Source organism: Galeopterus variegatus, unplaced genomic scaffold (assembly GCF_000696425.1).
Source record: "Galeopterus variegatus unplaced genomic scaffold, G_variegatus-3.0.2 Scaffold468, whole genome shotgun sequence".
Classification (NCBI taxonomy): Eukaryota; Metazoa; Chordata; class Mammalia; order Dermoptera; family Cynocephalidae; genus Galeopterus; species Galeopterus variegatus.
This window is the reverse complement of record NW_007726579.1, coordinates 179,165-202,414: the sequence shown is the minus strand read 5'-3', so window position 1 is coordinate 202,414 and position 23,250 is coordinate 179,165. Positions and strand designations below refer to the sequence as shown.

Sequence of the window (23,250 nt, the reverse complement as noted above, 5' to 3'; positions counted from 1 at the left end):
CAACTGAGAGTACACATTGATGGAAGTCTTCAAGAGATGCAAGGTACATGGGTAAGTATGACCTTGACTGCCTTAGCAATATGCTTTGACCCACCAAACCAGCTGGCTCATTTCTTTTCTCTCTCTCTCTCTCTCTCTCTCTCTCTCTCTCTCTCTCTCTCTCTCTCTCCCTGTGCCCCCCCTGCCCCTCTCCCTCTCTCCGCACACCTTGGATTATTATAGTAACACATATTGAATGTTCAAATTCTTTGTATCATTTTAAGCTATAGAATACATCAACAGCAACAGGATTCATATGTTGTGAAAAAAAACAGGAAACAAATGAATCATTGCTTTCTTGAGCTGAATTTTAGCTCTTGCATCTTTAAGCCTCAAGTCCCGCTTCTTTCCCAACCAGTTCTGCCTACACTCATCTTCCCTTTCTGAACCGTAGTACATAATGTCCAAATCCCCCCCCACACACACTATGCTGTGAGAAGAAAAACAAAAGAACTGCACAGTGTTTCCTCTTTTTGTACACTCTCCTCTTACAGGATATGGAGGCCTCAGATCTACGGAACCACTGGCCTCACTGTGAAATGGAAAACAAATGAAAGAAACTTTATTTTGAAAACATCTTTTGGTTCAACAAGAAAAGGGTAACTGGATTGCTCAGCCAGGTACTGTGGGGGAGAGAGAGTGGGATTTTAAGTAGGTTTTGGAGCCAAATGTTAAAATTTAGGTTTGTTTTCATTAAAAACTGTGTCTGGGAGGTATAAAAACCTTATCATTGACAAATGTGGTTTTGCATGGCTGGCTGGATTTGCCCGCAGGGAAACCATTAGGAGTGGTTAACCTGGTCTGCTGGGGTTTCATCAGGCTCCTCTGAATTGATGTTTAAGTGTATGTGGAGTCTGAGGGGTGCATATGTGTTTACTGTGAGACAAAGTGAGAAAAAGGACTTTGAAAACACTTTTGGAATTACAGAAAGGAAATCCACTCTTGTTGCTATGACAATTGTTAGAATTGCAGAAGATCAGAGCTGAAAGGAACTTGGTGGATTACTTTGTCCATCGAATCCCCTGAGTACTGATGAGAAACCTAGTATTTGGAGAAAGATGTAAAGGAAACCACTGTTTACAAGATGCCTATTTTGTGATAGGGTTTTACATTACTTATATTATCTCAGTTGATCTTGACAACCCCGGTTTAGAGAGGTGAAAAATATGGTAGGGAGAAGTTAAATGACTTGCCCTCGATCATGCAGCTAATTGTCTACAGAACAAGGGTAGAACCTGTTCTCCTGTCTCTGCTCTTAACAGTTCAGCACATTTCTACAATACTAATTGTATTAGTTTGCCAGGGATGCCTTAACAAAATACCACAGACTGGGTGTCTTAAACAACAGAAATTTATTTTCTCCCAGTTCTGGAGGCTGGAAGTCCAAGATCAAGGTGCGGGCAGTGTTGGTTTCTCCTGAGGCACCTTTCCTTGGCTTGCAGATGGCCATCATCTCACTGTGTCCTCACATGGCCTTTTCTCTGTGTGTATACATCCTTGGTATCTTCCTTTCCTCCAAATTTCCTCTTCATATAAGGATACCATTTATTGGATTAGAGCCCACTCTATCAGCCTCATTTTAACTTAATTACCCCTTTAAAGATCTTAACTCCAAATACATTCACTTTCTGAGGTCCTGGGCCTAGCACTTCAACATATGAATTTGAGAATACAATTCAGCCATATCAACTAATATTGACAATAATATATGAGATTTCTGGAGTCTCTTGGAAATCTAAGAACATTGTCTAGAGCCTTTTTACTGCAAGGAAAGACAAATAATATCCACTGGTCCTCTCTATCCCAACTACTTTTATGATTAATCTTTACAACAGTCCTAGGAGGTGGTTACTCTGCACGTCAATGTTTCACTGAAGAAAGCAAGACTCGGGGCAGTCAAGTAACATGTCCAGGAGCATCCATCTGATAAGCTGCAGAGTGAGGATTTGAATTCAGGCCTTCAGCGGCAAAGCTCACACACATTTCCCATTTCTATGTGCTGCCTCTCTGCTCCCTGTGAATAATGTAGTCTTTCCCTTATCTCCTCCACAAGTTGTAGGAATGACTTTATAGACGTGGCTTATGTGGGTTCTGAGGAACTTCAGTTCTCTGAGGAGCTCATGTAACCATTTGTAAAAAAAAGTCCATTTTTAGAATTAGTTCTAAATATTATTTTATAACATACGAGTATAGGAAAAAGACTTCTTCCACCCAATCCATTTACTCACAGGACAGCCTGCTGGGAAGGAAGAGGTTGCAGAACCACAGCCACAGTCCAGGGGAGCAAACTGGTCACAGCCTTATCTTCATGGCAATGGGCAACTGAGAACAGACTACATGAGCTCCAGTCTATGGGCTGATTTAATTCTCTAGAGCGATTAATAATTAGTTGCTCTGACTTGGTTGCCTGTTCTTCGTTTTTCTCTGTGGGTAAGAAGAAAACATCCAGTATCCTAACAGAATATAAATTTTTAGCATCTTCAAAATCAGCTGAGAGTCTTCCCTGAGGATCCATGCAGCCATTTTAATGGATTATTTTAGTGGACAAATGACTGCATGACCAACTCTGGGATTAGGTTATTTTGTTTAAATGTGAAAATAGGGAACTTTTTGGCTTCTTCCTCTACCTTCTTCCTCTTTTTCTCTATTCTCACATAAACTCTGACCCAGTCAGTGGGGGGTCAGACCCACCCCTTTTTGAGAAAGTAGAAAGGAAGGGAAAAATCATGCTCGTTTGCTGCCCAACCCTTGCTTTCAGGCTCTTTCCCCCATGGCTCCTTCCCTATGCTGCATTCCTCTGCCCAGAAATGGCCTTGTCCTTTTACTGCCTGGTGAACTTTGGTTTCTTTCAAGTACAACTCAAAAGTCATCTCTTCCAGGGCCGCCCGTGGCTCACTTGGGAGAGTGTGGTGCTGATAACACCAAGGTCACTGGTTCGGATCCTTATATAGGGATGGCCGGTTAGCTCACTTGGGAGAGCGTGGTGCTGACAACAAGTCAAGGGTTAAGATCCCCTTACCGGTCATCTTAAAAAAAAAAAAAAGTCACCCTTCCAAGTAGAACTAAACATTCCTCTGTGGGAGTTTGCCTAGAAAACTGAGCTTCAAATTTTATTGACCTCCACCCACAATAAGAAGTATAACTTCCACTAGTACCCAGTGCCAGGGTACATAAATAATTGAAACAAAATTTTCATGAAAAAGGCTCTGCTCTCTCTACTTCCACCATCTTGCAATGTGAGACCCCTGGGTCATGGTCACCACTGCCAGATGGACTTTGGACTTCCCAGCCTCAGAAACTATAAGCAATAAATATTGTTTTTCTTTGTAAATCAACCTGTTTCAGGTACTTTGTTATAAGCAATGGAAACGGACTAATACAGAAAAGTGGTACCAAAGAAGTGGGGTGTTGCAAATACTTGGAAATATGGAAACGGCTTTGGAACTGCATGTTGAGGAGAGGCTAGAGGAATTCTGAGGAGCAGGCTAGAAAGAGCCAAGCAGCTGGTGGAGGTTTAGAAGACAAGAAAACCAGGGAAAGTTTGGAATGTTTTAGAGACTGGTTCAATGGTGGTGAGCAGAATGCTTATGGAAATATGGATGGTAAATTCCATTCTAAGGAAATCTCAGATGTAAATGAGAAGGAAATTAGTGGAAACTGGGCAAAGATCAACCTTGCTGTGCACTGGTAAGGAACTTAGCTGCATTGTGTACATGCCCTAGGACTTTCTAGAAGTTGGAACATAAGAGTTGTGAACAAGAGTAGTTAGCGGAAGAGATTTCTAAGCAGCAAAGCATTAAGGAAGCTGTGTGGCTACTTTCAATAGCCTATGCTGAGTTACGGTGTCAAGGGCATGACATAGAGCCAAAATTTAAAAGGGAAGCAGACTGTAAAGATTTGGAAAATGTGCAGCCTGGCCATGTGGTTGAGAAGCAGAGAACATTTTCTGAACAAAAATTCAGTGGTACTAAAAAGATTAATACAAAAGAATGGGATTATCAAAAGAAGGGGAAAAGGCCCTGACGGCATTGCAGAAGCCTCCTTTTCAGGCCCAAAGGCCTAGGGAGAAAAATGGTCTTGGGGAACAGGCGTGAGCTGCCCTCCACGGGTTTGCTGCCTGGAGCCACCTTGGGAAGCTGCTTCCCGCACCCTCTCTGCTCCAGCCTTGGCTAAATTGGCCCCAGGCTTTGGAAAATACAAGCCAGAAGCCGTCCATGTGGTGTTAGGTCTGCAGGCTTACAGAATGCCAAAGCTGTGAAGGCTTGGGAGCCTCCACCTTGACTTCAAAGGATGTAGGAAAAAGTCTGGGGGCCCAGGAAGAGATCTGTCACAGGGGTGGAGTCACTGCAGACAGCCTTCTGTAAAGCAATGCTGAGCAGAAATGTGGGGTCAGAATTGCAGCAGAGAAACCCAACAGCGCTATGCCTAGTGGAGCTGTGAGAGTGGGACTGCCATGGAGACCCCAGACCTGTGGAGCAACCAGTGTGCAATGCCAGCCTGGGAGAGCTAAAGCATCACCTGAGACCAGGAAAGCCATAGGAGCAGAGCTGCCTGAGGACTTGGGGACCCAACCCCCACACCAGTGTGCAGAGGAGATTGAACGTAGAGTCAAGGTACATGATTTGCCAGCTTTGAGATTTAATGGCTGTCCTGCTGGATTTTGGACTTGTTTGGGACTTGTTATACCTTTCTTTTGGCCTATTTCTCTCTTTCGGAATGATAATATGTACCCTATGTTTGTCCCACCATTGTACCTCAGAAGTGGATAACTTACATTGATTTAACAGATGGAACTTTGAACTTTGGACTTTCGAGTTGAAACAATACTTGGGGATGAAATGAATGTATTTACATATGAAAAGGACATGAGTTTTGGGGGGCCAGGGATGGAATGCAGTGAATTGAATTATGTCCCCCAAAACTCACTGAAGCTTGAATTGCATCCCCCAAGTTCTATGTATTAGAAACTTAGCCCCCACTGTGACTTTTAGGAGGGTGGGAAATCCTATTATGGTAATTGAAAAGTAGAGCCTTGAAGAGGTCATTAGATTGTAGGACCATGCAGTACTAAATGGATTTAAAATATGATTGTCGGGCCGGCCCGTGGCTCACTCGGTAGAGTGCCGTGCTGACAACACCAAGGCCCCGGGTTCGGATCCCATATAGGGATGGCCGGTTGCTCACTGGCTGAGCGTGGTGCTGACAACACCAAGTCAAGGGTTAAGATCCCCTTACCGGTCTTCTTCTTATAAAAAAAAAAAAATATGATTGTCATCATAAGATGAAAAAACAAACAAAAGAACTAGAATATGCTGATCGTGACCCACTTAAATTGATATCATGACCCATTATCATGAGTTGACCACAGTTTGAAAAACTGCCCTAGAAGACATGCTTTTCTTCTTTGGCAGCTTTTCCTGCTTTTCTCAGCTCTGAAGTCCTCTGGCTCTTCACACAGATGCACTGGAGTGTAGAAAGACTAGTTGTGGGCCCTATCCACCAACCATCTAAGATGGAAGTTTCATTTTTTTTTAAAAGATGTCTGGTAAGGGGATCTTAATCCTTGGCTTGGTGTTGTCAGCACCACGCTCAGCCAGTGAGAGAACCAGCCATCCCTATATAGGATCCGAACCTGTGGCCTTGGTGTTATCAGCACCGCACTCTCCCAAGTGAGGAACAGGCCGGCCCTGGAAGTTTCATTTTTTTTTTTTTCCTTTTTGTCTTTTTTCGTGACCAGCAACGGATTGCAACCCTCAGTGTCGCGCCCGTACCGGACCGGGACCGGCCATGGGATCGCAACCCTCGGCGTTGCCCCTGCCCCTCGCTCAGCCAGTGAGCGGCCGGTCTGTACGTGGGATCCGAATCCTCAGCGGGAGCGCCACCGCGCTTCCCAAGCGGCGCACTACAGCAGTGCGCCACCGGGCCGGCCCAGGAAGTTTCATTTTGATACCATTTGTCCAGTGATGTTAGGTCTGGCTCCAAGAGCATGATTGTTTGTATCTTGGCAGAATGTACCTAGCATATTTGACATTTCAACAAATAATTCTAAACATCCCTCTCTTTTATACAACATTATTTTCAATAAAAATCATGTAATAAAATTAATAATAGTAATGTAATGACCAGAAAAAAACCTCAGTGACAATTCTATTTTTATTATTAAAAAATGTTTTAATTGCAGAAAAATACATGTAATGTAAAATTTACCATCTTAACCATTTAAAATGTACAGTTCCATAGTGTTACATATATTTCCATTATATAATCAATCTCTAGACTTTTTCATCTTGCAAAATTGAAATTCTATACCTATTACCACTACCCATACCTTAGAATGGCTACAATTGAAAAGAATGATAATGCTAAGGGCTGGTGAGGACTTGGAACAGCTGGAACTCTTATACTCATATATTGCTAGTGGGTATGTAAAATGGTACAACCACTTTGAAAAAGTTTGGTGCCTTCTATAAAATTAACATACATTTATCATGTGACCCAGTAATTCTACTTTTAGGTATATACGCAAGAGAAATGAAAATATATATCCACAAAGAGCAGGTTCATAGCAGCTTCATTCATAATAGCCCCAAACCAAATGTCCATTGCATTATTCCATTTCTGTTGCTTTATAACAAAATACACAAAACTGGGTAATTTATAAAAAAAACCAAAATATTTTGCTTACAGTTTCAGAGGCTAGGAAGTCCAAAGTCCAAGGAACACATCTGGTGGTGGTGACAGTGACCCAGGGGTCTCACATTGCAAGATGGTGGAAGTGAGAGAGAGAAAGAGACAGACTCTCTTCTTTCTTCTTTTAAAGTCCTCAGAACCACGCCCCCAACCACCATTATTTATCCATTCACCAAGGCATTGTCTTACAATCTAATCATCTCTTTAAGGCTCCACCTTTCAATTACCATAATAGGATTTCCCACCATGAACAGTTACAGTGGGAATTAAGTTTTGGGGGGACATACAACCCAAGGAATCTGTCAGTAGGAAAACTGATAAGTAAACTCATCTATTCATACAATGGGATACTGCTCAGCCATAAAAAGGAACGAACTACTGACACATTCAAACAACAAGATGAATCTGAAAAACATGATGAAACCTAAGAGAAGCCAGACACAAGAGAATACATACTATATTTTTCCATTTATATGACGTTCCAGAATAGGCAAAACTAATTTATAGCTAAAAAAAAATTAGATAGGAGTTGCTTTGGTGCTTTGGTGGGAAGTAGGAGGGATGGATGGACAATCGAGGGGCACAAAGAAACTTTCTGCAGTGATAGATATATCCTAAATCTTGACTGGGGTATTTACAGTGCTTGAATGTATATATTTGTCAAAGCTGTTTGCATTTTACTACAGGTAAATTATACCTCAGTGAGGTTGATTTTTAAAATATATGAGGCAGTGTCATATTTTTAAAAACTGTGTTAAGGGCCTTTGAATAATATGTGATCCTATTCATAAGCTTAGCTAATTTAACACCTTCAAGCATTTTAGATTGCAACTGTAAATCAATGTATTCTATTTGTTTTAAAAAATTTCTTCAATGTTTTGATTAAACTAATATAGCCTTTCTGAGTACTCAAATAAAAATAATAATAAAATAAATGTATGAGGCAGCACAATAACTGATATAGAAAGGCCTCAAAAATGAAAAAAACAGATATAGAACACTGTATAGTTGCTCTTATTTGGCATGAAACAAATATATAAAAGTGACAATGGTTGCTACTCTGAGGATTGTACTGGGTAGCTGGGAGACAGAGACAGAAGGCACATTAATCTAAAGAAATCACTCAAAAGAAGAAATCTATGTGTACCAAGGAGGTTGAGCACCATTGTGGAAAGGTTGATAATGTACGTCTCAAACAAAGGAGGAATGGTTAAGAAAATAATAATAACATGACTAGATGAAATATCATGCAGCCATTAAAAAAACTAATTTGAAAATTATAACAGAACATAAAAAACCCTTTGAGATAATGTTATGTAAAAAACCAGAATATATAATTGTATGCATATGTTCTATGTAAAAATAGTGGTTTTAACATAGCCATTCTGTGTTGGGGGGTTGCATATGAAGAGATGAGTGGTGGTTTTAAGAAATGACATTCATTTAGGGCTGGCTGGTTAGCTCACTGGGGAGACTGTGGTGTTGACAACACCAAGGTCAAGGGTTTGGATCCCCGTACTGGCTTGCTGGCCCTCCCCACAAAAATGACATTCGTTTAAAAATCTTTTTCTAATTATTAAATTAATTACATGTTTATTATAGAGAAAAAAAGTAATTTCCCTGGGGAGATTACAAATTTTTTTTAAAAGATGACCTGTAAGGGGATCTTAACCCCTGACTTGGTGTTGTCAGTACCACACTCACCCAGTGAGCTAACCAGCCATCCCTGTATAGGGATCCGAACCCATGGCCTTTGTGTTATCAGCACTGCACTCTCCCAAGTGAGCCACAGGCCGGCCTGGGAGATTACAATTTTTTTTATGCTGTTAGTAAATTAGTTTTAACATAAAGGGGAAATTTTATTTTCTGAAAGATATGCTTTCACAACAGGAACATTCACAGCAAAATTGCTATGGCTGTGAGCATCTAGTTTATTTCCAGGAGGTCCTCATCCAAACAGTTTGTGAAATTAGAAAGATTGGAACCAAATATAGCTTCTCTGGGACGGTTTTTGGGGGGCAGGGAAACTTTTGTATGAGAATATTCATTGTTCTTTGTTTATAATAGCTCCAAACTGGAAACAACCCAAATATCCATCAACAGGAGAATGGATAAATAAATTGGTATATTCATACAGTGGAATACTGCTCAGCAGTAAATGGTACAAACTACTTACACAAGCAACAGCATGGATGACTCTCATAGGTGTCATGATGAGTAAAAGGAGCAGGACGCAGAATAGCACACACTGGATAATTCCATTTATATGAAGTTCTAGAACAGGCTAAATTAGTTTATGGTGAAAAAAATCGGAATAGTGATTGCCTCTGGGGGTGTGGTGGAGATGCGATTGACTGGGAAGGAGCACGGGATATTTTCTAAGGAGAGGGCAATGTTTTATATCTTGATAGGTTTTTGAAGTGTAAGTATTTTTCAAAACTCATCAAAAGATATAGTTATGACCTGTACTTTCACTGTATGTAAATTTTTCCTAAAAAAGAATAAACCAACATTGAAGTCTAGTTAATGGTATGGATGTAGAAATGTATTGATGTCTGCAAGTTGGGTCGAATGTGCAAAAAAATAGGTAAAATGGATTGATGAATAGATAGAGGGATGGAAAGATGGATCAATACATGAGAAAGTACCTAGAACAGAAGATTAATTGTAGAATCTATGTGGTTAATGGGGTTTTTTTGTACAATTCTTTTAACTTTCCTACATGTTTGAAAATTTTCAGGGCTGGCCCGTGGCTCACTTGGGAGAGCGTGGTGCTGACAACACCAAGTCAAGGGTTAAGATCTCCTTACTGGTCATCTTTTTATTTTTTTATTTTTTTATTTTTTTGTCTTTTGTCTTTTTTCCGTGTCCGGCAACGGATCGCAACCCTCAGTGTTGCCCCCGTACCGGACCGGGGACCGGCAACGGGATCGCAAGCCTCGGCGTTGCTCCCGCGCCTCGCTCAGCCAGTGAGCGGGAGCCGGTCTGTATGTGGGATCCGAACCCTCGGACGGGAGCGCCGCCGCGCTTCCCAAGCGGCGCACTATCCAGTGCGCCACCGGGCCGGCCCTGGTCATCTTTTTTTTTAAAAAAAGAAAGAAAGAAAATTTTCACAATAAATGTTAGGGGAAAAACACATGGTTTCCAATCCAATCCCATTCACATACCCCAGTCCACTCACATAGGTCCCATTGTCCTCTCTCGACCTGGTAATTCTAATTCTCTCCCCCTTTTCTTATCTGCTCAATAATGCCATCTCTAATTCAAGCTTTGTTTCTTCATCCTGATGCAGGGGGCATGTATACGAGTGTGTATGGGAGGTTGGGGGCGAAGGGGTGGAGAATAATCTGATTTATTTGGTTCAGGGAGGGTTAAGGATAGAACAATCACAGACAGATGAAGCACTAGCTTCTGGGCTCCTGTTTTTCACAGACACCTTAGAATGTGTGGAGGGGAAAGAAAAAGAACAGAAGTTGCTTTCCACACCGTCTGGGAGGATGAAATGCCAGGCCTATACTGCAGAAATCTGTTTGTTGTCTTTTTTTTTTTTTTGGTCTATTTCGTGACTGGTAAGGGGATCACAACCCTTGGTGTGGTGTCGCCCACACCGCGCTCAGCCAGTGAGCGCACCAGCCATTCCTATATAGGATCCGAACCCATGGCGGGAGCGTCGCTGCACTCCCAGCACCGCACTCTACTGAGTGAGCCACGGGCTCTGCCCCTGTTTGTTGTCTTTAAACATCATTTTGAACATGCTCCTAGTACCATTATTATTCTAAGTGGCCCATAGGTAAAGTGCAAATGCCTCATCTTGGCACACAAGGCTTTCCATAGCTTTTCTCCTTTGTACCCTGGCAGCATAACTCCTTTTCCTGTCTGTTCAATTATTCATACTCCCTGTCTCCATTGCTTTGCTCATCTTCTTCCTCTTGCCTAGAAGGCTTTTTATCTCCTCACCTCCACCTCCACCCCAGCCAGACCACCTGGCCTCTTCTGGTAACTTTTAAGACCTGGTTCATGTGCTATCTCCTCTATGAAAACTTACTCCCTGGATGATGCCTGTCCACATTGCTCTTTCCTGGAACAACTGGAGAAAACCCATCATCCATTCCATTCATTTTGACAATCACTCATACCATCTTTCGCTTTTTAATTCCAAGTAGCCCTGTTAGCTCTGACCAGCAGCAAAGGGAAGAAACTTTGAAGAGAAGGATAAAGTTCCAGTAGACCATAGTTTAGAGCTCTAGGCCAGGAGTCTAGGCACCTAGATTCTCTTTATGGCTTAGCCATAAATAGCCAGTGGCTTTGAGCAAGTTTTTATCTGGTTTGGACCACCATTTTCTCATCTTTAAAAAGAGTGGCGTTAACTGGATCATCATGCTAGTCCTTGTACCTGATACTTTCTCATTCTATTTTGTTCATTTTACAGAATGAAGAGTAGTCTTACAGAAAGAAGAGGACAGTATTGGGATCATCTTTAACCTGTCCATTTGGAAATAATATTTTCTATTGAGATAGAGAAAGGTGGAAAGCTTTTGTTCAGAACAAGTAAGTATACTGGAAATAACATCTGCCTGCTTATATAGTCTGCTACCCAATACTGATGATACTGAGCAGACTATCAATCCATGCCTTTCTCTGACCACTTCTATGTGGAATTCCCAATAAATATTCTTCTGTTGTTTTGGGAATTCAGTTGCAAATATGGCATCCTGTGATAAAAAGAAGAACCACAGATAGAACGGGACTTACACAGAGTGACCCAGGTGTATGTTTTTAACTGTTGGTTCCTTGCCATCACTTGTTCAGCCATACCCTTCCAGCCAGACAGCAAAGTGCAATACACGTCAAGATCATGGTGAAGAAACATGGTGTAGATACAAGTGACAACCACAATGTAGCTCTTTCCACTGTGATGATTGTATTTAGACCCATGCTCTCCAGTCTTGTAGCCACTAGCCACCTTTGGCTCTTTAAATACGAATTTAAATAAATTAAAATTAAATAAAATCTAAAATCCAGTTGTGTAGTCACTCTAGCCATATTTCAAGTGCTCGACAGCCACATGCTAATGGCTACCATATTGGATAGTGCAAATATAAAACATGTTCATTTCAGAAAGTTCTACTGTAAAGTGCTGGCCCAGACAAAGAGATATTCTGAAAAGAATGAATAATGAGAGAATGAGTAAGCAGCACTGTTTTCACCTAACTACTTGATAATGGAGGAGTATGATGGTTCACATACATGGAGATATACTATGGTTAGTAAGAAGAATATCTTACAGCTATATAGCATGTCTAATAATAACTATATATCTTATAGTTACATAGCACAGTTAGTGTAAGCTATATCTTACAGTTACATACTTACAATTATATATAGCATGGACATATACCATGGTTAGTAATAAGAATATCTTATATGTAGAATATCTTACAGTATATATACAGTTATATAATGTGCTTTTCAAATTTTGAAATGTTTTTATGTATGTGATTTATATGACTTTATTAAATATCACAAGTCTTTAAAACAGTCAGAGAAAGTATCAGTGTCTTCATTTTACAGCAAAAAATATAGCTTCAGAGAGGCTAGTCTTGTGAACACGTGTGAGTCTTTAGGACTTTCTGAGGCTACATTTCTTCAGCTGTAAATGAAAGATCATGACTAGACACAGATGAGATCCCAGAGAGAGAGAGATGGGACCCACAGGACATGTTGACAGGGATGGGGCAAAGTTCCAACTGAGGTTAGCAGTAGCTCTGTGATGATGAGACAGGAAATTGGGGTGGGATCCTGGGGGTTGGAGTGCCTGATGGTGCATGCAGACCAGAGAGGCGTTGGGCCCTTTGGGAGGAGCACATGCACTCTCTGATCAGTCAGGAAAGGTTTTAAAGCCAGGAGCAGCCTAGCCCAGGAAGAAAACTAGTGCAAACAGTGTCTTAGAGTGAAAAACCAGGAAGACATTTCTCCAAGCAGTCACGATACAGTGTGGATACAGTGCCTGGGTGCACTGTAGTCTGCAGTTGAGAGTTAGAAGACACAAAAATGACACAGAGACCAGGGAGGTGAGAGAGCTTAGACTGGATACAGACTAATGTACTGTAGCGATATTCTTCAGAAAAGACCAAAATCTTTGGGAGATAAAATGTGCTATTCCTTTGACTGACGACAGCAGAATAACGACTATCATGTAAAAGAGTACTTCAAAAAGTTCCTGGAAAAATAGAATTAAAAGATAATACGAATTTTTCCAGGAACTTTTTGAAGTACTCTTTTTTTTTTTTCTATTGAGCTATTACTTTGTATGAGAGTCTATACATGAATTCTTGTAACAACTTCATAAGTTAGATACTGTTCTCAACCCTATTTATACCATGGGATTGGTAAATTCTACAAATTAGGACCTTTACCCCCAGAGAGAAAGTCTGTTAAACATTTAGCAGCACAACATTGAAACAGGCTCAAAGAGGTTTAGTGACTTGCCATGGTTACACCGATGGTAGCTATTGGCAGATCATAGGCCAGTCTCATTACTCTAAAGCCCTCAGTCTTACCAATATGACTTCACTGGGGACCCTTTTATATTGGGGGATGAGATTATTCACCTTAATTCATCACCAAAGCAAAACCATTTTTCTCACCAAGGACTCCGGGGTTAGGGATGAAGAACTTTACAAAGCTTTTCTTGAGGGCCTGGAATTCAAGCATCCGGCATCTCCACAACTCAAAATGGGTCTAGAGGAAAAAACTGCATTCCCCTAAAGCTCTGGCAACAGATGCTGATATGCACATTTTATATAAATAAATAAATATGTATATTTTCCCCCATCTCCTCAGTGAATTTCATAAAGGAGAACAGTCAAGTCCTCATTCAGAGGATGGGAATGACGGTTATAAAGCAAATTATGGACGATCTGTTTGTATGGAATGTTGTGAATTGTGAAGAAGTAAACATCATCTGCTGTGAGAAGGTCGAGCAGGATGCTGCAAGAGGGATCATTCACATGATTTTGAAGAAGGGTTCAGAGTCCTGTACCCTCTTTCTCAAATCCCTTGAGAAGTGGAACTATCCTCTATTTCAGGACTTGAGTGGACAAAGTAAGTACTGGTTTGCTTACATCAGCTTCTATGAATAGAATAAACCATGAAGAAGGTCCATAACCCATGACCAAGCCTCTGCTCTCCTCCCTGTTCATATCACCTGGCACTGGTCTTTAAGTCAAGCTAAGGAAAAGCTCAGACACTCTCAGGAAAAACTCCCATTAGATCACTTGGTAAAGCTCAATAAGTAATCCCAGGACCAGGGAATAAATGATTTAGAAGTCTCACTTCAAAATAAAGCTGGACACTAGATGCACTTGTTAAATCAGTGCATAGTTTTTCTCAACATTCCTTAGTCTGATGAGATCTGCCTATGGGTGAGTGGGCCCGCTGACAGCCTACTCCATGACTCAAGCAGCATGGTCCATAGTCCCTGACTGACTCAAGGAGAATGGATCTGCACTTCATGAAATACTAATTTAGTTTTTATTTTATTTAATTAATAGATTCTGTCATGACAGATTTCAATCAAGGTTAAGGCTTAATCTGCTGAAAGTTACCCCTAACCATCATTCTCAGCCCAATCCTTCACTTTCCCAAATCCAAACATATGCTCCTCTCATTTTCAATCAGCTGCTGTAAGACTTGGTGGTGGAAAGGAGGAAACAGAAGGCTAAAGGGGGTGGGAGGGTACTGGGTGCCGGGGAAAAGCAGGAGTAGATACTTGCTACCCTTTGTGCCAGCTCAGAACTGGGGAAGGAAATTAAAGTCACCAACGGCATATTCTCAGAATCACTCCCCTTTCATCCTCCTGAACTTTAGGTTTTGAGGAGACACGGAATTGGGTACTCTTTAACATCACTTCTTCTATAACAGGTCTTTTTCACCAGATATCAGAAGGAGACTTGGACGATTTGGCTCAGGATTTAAAGGTTTTATACCATAGCCCATCTTTTCTGAACTTTTATCCCCTGGGTGAAGATATTGACATTATTTTTAACTTGAAAAGCACCTTCACAGAACCCACCCTATGGAGGAAGGACCATCACCATCACCGTGTGGAGCAGCTGAGCCTCAGTGGTCTGCTCGAGACTCTTCAGAGTCCCTGCATCATCGAAGGGGAATCGGGCAAAGGCAAGTCCACTCTGCTAAAGCGAATCGCCATGCTCTGGGCCTCCGGAAAGTGCGGGGCTCTGACCAAGTTCAAATTCGTCTTCTTTCTTCGTCTGAGCAGGGCCCAGGGAGGGCTCTTTGAAACCCTGTGCGATCAACTCCTGGATGTACCTGACACGATCAGCAAGCGGACTTTCATGGCCATGCTGCTGAAGCTGCGGCAGAAGGTTCTTTTTCTCCTTGATGGCTACAATGAATTCAAGCCCCAGAACTGCCCAGAAATCGAAGCGCTGATAAAGGAAAACCACCGCTTTAAGAATATGGTCATGATCACCACCACCACCGAGTGCCTGAGGCACATCAGGCAGTTTGGTGCCCTGACTGCCGAGGTGGGGGATATGAGAGAGGACAGTGCCCAAGCCCTCATCCGGGAAGTGCTGATAAAGGAGCTCGCTGAAGGCTTATTGCTCCAAATTCAGAAATCCAGGTGCTTGAAGAATCTGATGAAGACCCCTCTCTTTGTGGTCATAACTTGTGCGATCCAGATGGGCGAAAGCGAGTTCCACTCTCACACACAAACAACGCTGTTCCGTACCTTCTATGATCTGCTGATACATAAAAACAAACACAAACATAAAGGCATGAGTGCAAGTGACTTCACCCGGAGCCTGGACCACTGTGGAGACCTTGCTCTAGAGGGTGTGTTCTCCCACAGGTTCGATTTCGAACTGGAGGATGTGTCCAGCGTGAATGAGGATGTGCTATTGACCATTGGACTCCTCTGTAAATACACAGCTCAAAGGTTCAAGCCAAAGTATAAATTCTTTCATAAATCATTCCAGGAGTACACAGCAGGACGAAGACTCAGCAGTTTATTGATGTCTCGTGAGCCAGAGGAGGCGAGCAAGGGGAAAGATTACTTGCAGAAGATGGTTTCCATTTCAGACATTACATCCATGTATAGCAACCTGCTCCTGTACACATGTGGGTCATCTGCCGAAGCCACCAGGGCTGTTATGAAACACCTTGCAGCAGTGCATCAACATGGCAGCCTCCTTGGGCTTTCCATCACCAAGAGGCCTCTCTGGAGAAGAGATTCTATGCAAAATGTGAAAAACACCACTGAGCAAGAAATTCTGAAAGCCATAAATATCAATTCCTTTGCAGAGTGTGGCATCAATTTGTTCCATGAGAGTATATCCAAGTCAGCACTGAGCCAAGAATTTGAAGATTTCTTTCTTGGTAAAAGCTTATATATCAACTCAGATAACATCCCTGATTACTTATTTGACTTCTTTGAATACTTGCCTAATTGCGCAAGTGCTCTAGACTTCATTAAACTGGACTTCTACGGGGGAGCTACGGCTTCGCAGGACAAGGCTAGTGAAGACCCGAGAAGAACTCACACAGAGAAGTCCTCAGAAACCTACATTCCTAGTAGGGCTGTGTCTTTGTTCTTCAACTGGAAGCAGGAATTTAAGACTCTGGAGGTCACCCTCCGGGATTTCAGCAAGTTGAACAAGCAAGATATCAAATATCTGGGAAAGATATTCAGCTCTGCCACAAGCCTCAGGCTGTACATTAAGAGATGTGCAGGTGTGGCTGGAAGCCTCAGTTCGGTCCTCAGCACCTGCAAGAACATTCATTCCCTCATGGTAGAAGCCAGTCCCCTCACCATAGAAGACGAGCAGCACGTCACATGTGTGACAAACCTGAAAACTTTGAGTATTCATGACCTACAGACGCAACGGCTGCCAGGTATTGTAAACATCGGCAGTTTAAGCTAGAATCAAGCCTGGCTGGGTACTGTGGGAATATTAAATATCACATGGTTTTGTTTTAAATTTTCTAGTAGTTTCTACCAGGAAAGTATTGTCAGGACTTAGAAAGGAGGTGGGAGGGAGGGCTGGGGAGAGAGGTCCATGTGGAGGAAGACTGTCAGATTGGGAGGCCATAGGGAAGATTTCCAAAGCTGAAGCTATATAGTCTGATTGAAAAGCTATATTATGTAATATATAATTAAATATATACATTTGTTATTTTAAAATATGTGTGTATATATAAGTATATATATAGTAGATTAAGTTTGTCTTCAGAGAACTTTACCCTTGTCAGCACTGCCATCTGTACCCAACACCCACTGCTACCCTGCCAAGTAGCACCTGCCCCCTTCAAGTCTGGAGGAAATCCAGCTGGAAATGAATCACCTCAGGAGCTAGTGGCTAATTGTGTTACAAGATTCTCATCTAGGAAATTGCAAGAACATCCCCATCCCCAGCCCCACACTAAGTATTGCACATTTAGAAAGAAGATTTTGGGAATAGATATTTGTGTAACATGAAATTTCTGACTTCAGACACAGACAGGTGGGGGCAGTCTTTATGGGTAAAGGGGAGTCTTCCCCACATTCTGGATAATACTAAAGGTGAGTACTGTCCTATCTGTGTAGACCAGCTGTGTCGCCCAGAGCAGAGACTGCTGTGTGGTGTGAAGCTATGGGCAACAGGAATCTTGCTCTACTTAACTCTAGCAACCTGGGGTAGGTTTTAAGTCACAAGCAATTTCCCATCCAGCTCTGCCTCACTTGTCACCCTGCAGAGGAATTGCCTATGATTTAAGAATTTAGAATCTTTTGTACAGATAATATTTGCAACCTCCTACTCAATGCAGGAATCCCTTCTGTAACCTACGGGATGCCATCCAGACTTTTACCTTCTGTATCAGGAAGCTATCATCTCCCTTTGATGGCTGTTCTTTCATACTGATCTTGCAAAGTGGTTGCTATGCACTGAATTTAGCCTACATGGTGTTTAGAATTTTTTAAAATGTTTGCCAATATTTTGTTCTCAATTTTTAAAATTTAGTTTATTTTTTGAGTAATATATTCATACGGTCCAAATTATACAAGGATCTACAATGAAAAGTCTCCTTCCTGCCCATCTGTTCTAACCACAACTCCCTTCCCGGGAGGAGTTGCCAACATTTTGAAACTAAGAGATTGCATGTGAAAATACGGGTTTCTCATTTCTCTTGAAAATTGTTAAGATTTGACAACTGCATGTCCACATCCTTACTTGATAACAATTGGCTAAACCTGCATAATCTGCTTCTGTGTTCTTCGGACAAAATGCATAATTTCCAGTTGGCTATAGCCCCCCTATGTATCCTAATTCTTTTTTTTTTTCATTTTTTAAAGATGACCAGTAAGGGGATCTTAACCCTTGACTTGGTATTGTCAGCACCACGCTCTCCCAAGTGAGCCAACTGACCATCCCTATATAGGGATCCAAACCTGTGGCCTTGGTGTTATCAGCACCCCACTCTCCCGAGTGAGCCACGGGCCGGCCCTAAGCATGATGTTTTCAAGGTTCATCCATGTCTGAATGTGTCCCTGAAAATCCGTATGTTGAAACTTAATCATCAATGTGATAGTATTAAGAGGTGGGGCCTTTAGGGAGTGATTAATCCCAATGATCTTATAAAAGAGGCCCGAGGGAGTTGCCTGCCTCCCTTTTGCCCTTTTTGCCCTTCTGTCTTGCGCCACGTGAGGACACAGCATTCAAGGCGCCATCTTGGAAGCAGAGACCAGGCCTTCACCAGACACTGAACCTGCCAGCACCTTTATCTTGAACTTCCCAGCCTTTAGAACTGTGAGGAATAAATTTCTGTTCCTTATAAATTACCCACTCTCAGGTATTTTACTATACAGCAGATCAAATGGACTAAGACTATTTCATTTCTTTTTATTGCCAAATACAATTCTGTTGTATGGATGGACTACATTTTGTTTATTCATTCATCAGGTGATGGACATTTTGTTGCTCGTCTTACAGGTAAGTAAACTGAAACACAGAAAGGTTAAGTGGCTTTCCCACACAGATAGAAGGGGCAGAGCAGAGATTAGAATCTAAATAGTCTGGCTCCAAAGCCTATGCTCCTCACTTCCATATTATGCTATTTCTTGTTTTGTCCTTGGTTAACGCTAAATGTGTCAATTATAAGGTGAGCCCAAATATGTGGAAGCCTCTTTTTTTCCCCTCAATAAAAAGATACTTCCCCTCGAAGGCTTTTTATTGCCAACTTAAATATATAACTAAGCCAATGAGGCCTTGTCTGTGCTATGTCATTGGGTACAAGTCTTCATGTTAGTACACAAAGTGCTTCCTAACATAATTCACCTTCTGCCCCACTCTGTTCCCTTATCCCATTGCTTTTAAAACCAAAAATCAAAGTCCCTCTGTCCCCACCCTCTCTTCTTCCCTCTTATCTGCACTCAGAGTCATCTCACCCTTCCCCAAGAGTAGAAGGACATGTGTAGGTTTACGTACAGGTATAAATGTTAAATATTTTAAGTGGAAAGTCCTTACTTCCTGTGACACATCAATAAAGTACAATGTGAACCCTTAAAAAAGATACATATATATACATACACACACACATACATATATATAATTTAGGGAAGACAGATGAAACAATCAAATGTCTACTTATAATATTTAATTGATTACACATATGAATATAAAATTATGCTGTATAACATAGTACTGATACTTGCTATTTAATAATTCAGCTCAACAATTACTTTTGAGGGCCAGCCTGTGGCTCACTCAGGAGAGTGCAGTGCTGATAACACCAAGGCCACGGGTTCGGATCCCATACAGGGATGGCCGGTTGGCTCAGTGGGTGAGCGTGGTGCTGACAACACCAAGCCAAGGCTTAAGATCCCCTTACCAGTCATCTTTTGGAAAAACAACAAGAACGACAACGATTATTTTCTAAAGAATACTCAAGAAAAAATGTTTTAAAGACATATTTCTTGAGAACTGCTTTTTAATCTTATTTTAAATCTAAAAATGTTATAGATAAAGGAATGTGTCTGCAGAACATTAAGTGATGACTTTATTGCTTAAGAGCTACGAAAGTCTAGAGTTTGGCACTGGTCTCTCTCAGAATTTGGGTGTTGAGGTGGGATCTGATAGGTATCACAATTATATATTACTTACAGTTCATGTGTTAGTTTTTATGTGTCAGATATTTCATCAAACATATGTAATTCCAAGGTTGAAAGGACCAATTTGGGAATGACAAATATATACCATTTATAACGTGCATGGGTCCTTTGCAAAAACAGATTTAGGTTAAAGAAAGTTTAGGGACTAGGCTGGGAAGGAATATTCCCAGGAGACCATAATCCCTTTAATTTTCCAAGGCTGTTCTTCAATATTTGCTATATGACATTTGACAATTGTCTTGGTTTGGACTGCTATAATAAAAATACCATAGACTGGGTGGCTTAACCAACAGAAATTTATTCCTCACAGTTCTGAAGGCTGGGAAGTCCATGAACAATGTGCCAGCCAATCTAGTAGCTGGTAAATGCCCTCTTCCCGGTTTGTCTTTGTTTTTGCTGTATCCTCGTGTGCTGGGAGTGGGGGTGACGTGGCTCTGGTCTTTTCATCCTTTATAAAAGCACTCAGTCTATCGTGGGGGCTCGACCTTCATGACCTCAATTAAACCAATTTACCTCCCAAAGGACACATGTCCAAATACTATCACAGTGGAAATTAGGGCTTCAATATACGAATTTGGGAGTGAGGACACCAACATTCAGTCCACAGAAACAGTAAATGACAAATTTTTTGGAAATAAACATTATATTTATTTCACAAAATCCTTTCTTATTCAGTGAGAAATATATTCACGTCTTTTTCAAATACATCAGATCTCTTACTTCACGATTTTCCAAACTTCTTATAATGTGGTTATAATGAGAAAAAATACAATTTTCCAAAAAGGTCTTAAAAATAACTGTAAAAATCATGAGATCAGATACACCAAAATCTAAGGGAGCAATGCTAGAAAAAGCCCTGAGTAACTTTTTTTTCCTTTCTTTTTCCTAAAATTTTAAGTGTTTTATTTATCAACAATAAATCACAAATGTTAAAAATTTACAATTTCTATTTAGCAATAAGAGTTTATCCAAGAGAAATTTCAACTATTGTACTTCTTATAAATGGAAACTCAGACCAGAGTATGTCAATTATCTAACTGGTCATTAGAGAATCCAAAAAGCAATAGACATTTTGGATTCCTATTGAGCCAGTTTTGGTTATGGAGAAAGGGTATGAATGTTTTGTTTAAACTATGTTGTTCAAAATTAAGTAATTAAAAGAACTCTTGTAATATGAAAGAGCTTTTATAAGGACTTGAGTGTAAGGCTATTACCTCTCTTAGGAGGAATAATATTTTAGGGGGAAGAAAACAACTTTGCCTTCTATTCGAGCATATTCAATTTAATGAACAAGGGCAAGAGTAGAGGTGTGTGGCGTTAGACTTAGGGACTCCCACTCGGCCCAGACTTGTAATCATCTTTTGGACATAGTTGTTTGGTCATTCAAGCAGTGCTATCATCCATATCATGTTTCCAAAATTTTATTAAGACTTGCTTAATAAAAATGGTCTATTTGGTAAATGTTCTGTGTGCACTTGAAAAGGATACATGTTCTGCTGTTGTCGATAGGAGTATTCTGTCAGTGTCACTCAGGTCAGCTTGCTTGACAGTGCTGTTCAAGTCTTCCCTGTACTTATTGATTTTCTGACTAATTGTTCTACCAATTATGGGTGTAAGGGCATTGAAATCTCTGACCAGATGTGTGTACCTGTCTAGTTCTCTGTTCAGTTTTGTCAGTTTTGCCTCATGTATTTTGAGACTGTCATTAGGATGCACAAACACCTAGAGTTTGCTATGTTTTAAATGTGTCCCCCCCCAAATTCATATGTTGAAACCTAATGCCTAATGTGATGGTATTAGGAGATAGGGACTTTGGGAAATGATGAAATCATGAAGGTGGATCCCTAATTAACGGGATTTGTGCCTTTATAAAAGAGAGCTGCTCTGTTCCTGCTACAATGTGAAGACAACAGTGAGAAGATATCACTGATGAATCAGGAAGTGGGTCCTCACCAGATACTAAATCTGCTGGTGCCTTGACCTTGGACTTCCCAGCCTTCAAAACTGTGAGAAATAAATATCTTTTGCCTATAAGCTCCCCCGTTTATGGTAATTTGTTGTAGCAGCCCAAACAGACTAGGGTTATTATGTACGATTGATGAATTGACCCCTTTATCATTATGAAATGACACTTTTTATCTCTAGTACTATTCTCTGTAATAGTACCAGTACTAATATTATCCTAGTACTACTTAAAGTCTACTTTGATACTCATATAGCTACTTGGGCTTTCTTTTTTTTGAAGATCTCAATTGGCTTTATTGTAATTCTGGAATCAGGCAACATGTTATTACATAAAATAGAATAAGTGTTTCAGTGACTACTCAGGCTTTCTCTTGATTAGGGTCAGCATGGCGTGTATTTTTCTATGCTTTTACTTTTAAACTATTTGTGTCTTCATATTTTATTTATTTATTTATTTATTACATTCTATGATGTTGTTGCGGAGCAGTTGGGAGAGGGAGGAGAGGAGAAAGGGAAAGGAAATGGGTTGGAAGAAGGAGGAAGGAGGAGGGGCAGGATTGAGGCCTGTGTCCCCCTGCTCATTCCCACAGAGAAGACCAGGGGGCTTCCAGCGATGGCTTGGTCATTGCTGGGCTGGGTGCAGATGTCAGGCGTGTCGGGCAAAAGCCCTCACCCCCCACTACCCCAGTTCGGGAACTTGGGGCCCTTCTTGCTGTGGCTCAGTGGTCATGGCTGGCCAGGTTGTGTGTCAGGGCGGCGTGGCTGAGGCCCTTGGCCCCTCACCTGGGGCACTTCCTGCAGTGGCACAGTTGTCATCACTGGGCTGGTTGAGCACGTTGGGGGGCATGGCCAAGGCCCTCAGCTCCCCACCACCCCGGCTCAGGAGAGCCTGAGGTGTTCCCTGCAGCAGCTCAGTGGTCATTGCTGTTCTGGTTGAGCATGTCGGGGAGGGTGTACCAAGGCCTTTGGCCCCCCACCCCGGGGCACTTCCTGTGGCACCTTAGAAGTCGTCACTGGGCTGGTTGTAGGTGTCAGGGGGGTGTGGCTGAGGCCCTCGGCCTGCCACCACCCCGGCTTGGGAGAGCCCAGGGCACTTCCTGCAGTGGCTTGGTGGTCATTGCTGGTGTGGTTGTGCATGTTGGGGTGTGGCTGAGGCCCGAGGCCCCCACCATTGGGACTGGTTGCAGGTGTCAGGGGGTATGGCTGAAGCCCCCGGCCCTTCCCCTTTTCTGGCTTGGTAGCCCAGGGGCTTCCAGTCCTTCTAGGTGTTAAAGGTGTTCTTTGGTGAAATGAGACCTTTACTAACTAATATCAAACTTTGTCTCTGACTGTGAGTACTTTGTTTTTTCTTTCAGTTCTGTGTTGGATTATTTGCTGTTCCCACC

At 41.6% G+C, this 23,250-nt stretch overlaps 1 protein-coding gene across 1 annotated transcript in view; it reads left to right on the top strand.

The window, feature by feature from the left end:
• The first annotated feature begins 516 nt into the window (after window positions 1-516).
• NLRC4 (NLR family, CARD domain containing 4) overlaps window positions 517-23,250 on the top strand; it is a 60,553-nt gene continuing 37,819 nt past the window's right edge. The window contains exons 1-4 of the mRNA XM_008569147.1: window positions 517-659; window positions 11,159-11,277; window positions 13,573-13,833; window positions 14,653-16,647. Coding sequence (XP_008567369.1) covers window position 11,277; window positions 13,573-13,833; window positions 14,653-16,647 — 2,257 coding nt within the window. The 5' untranslated portion in view covers window positions 517-659; window positions 11,159-11,276. The remainder of the gene's footprint in view (window positions 660-11,158; window positions 11,278-13,572; window positions 13,834-14,652; window positions 16,648-23,250) is intronic.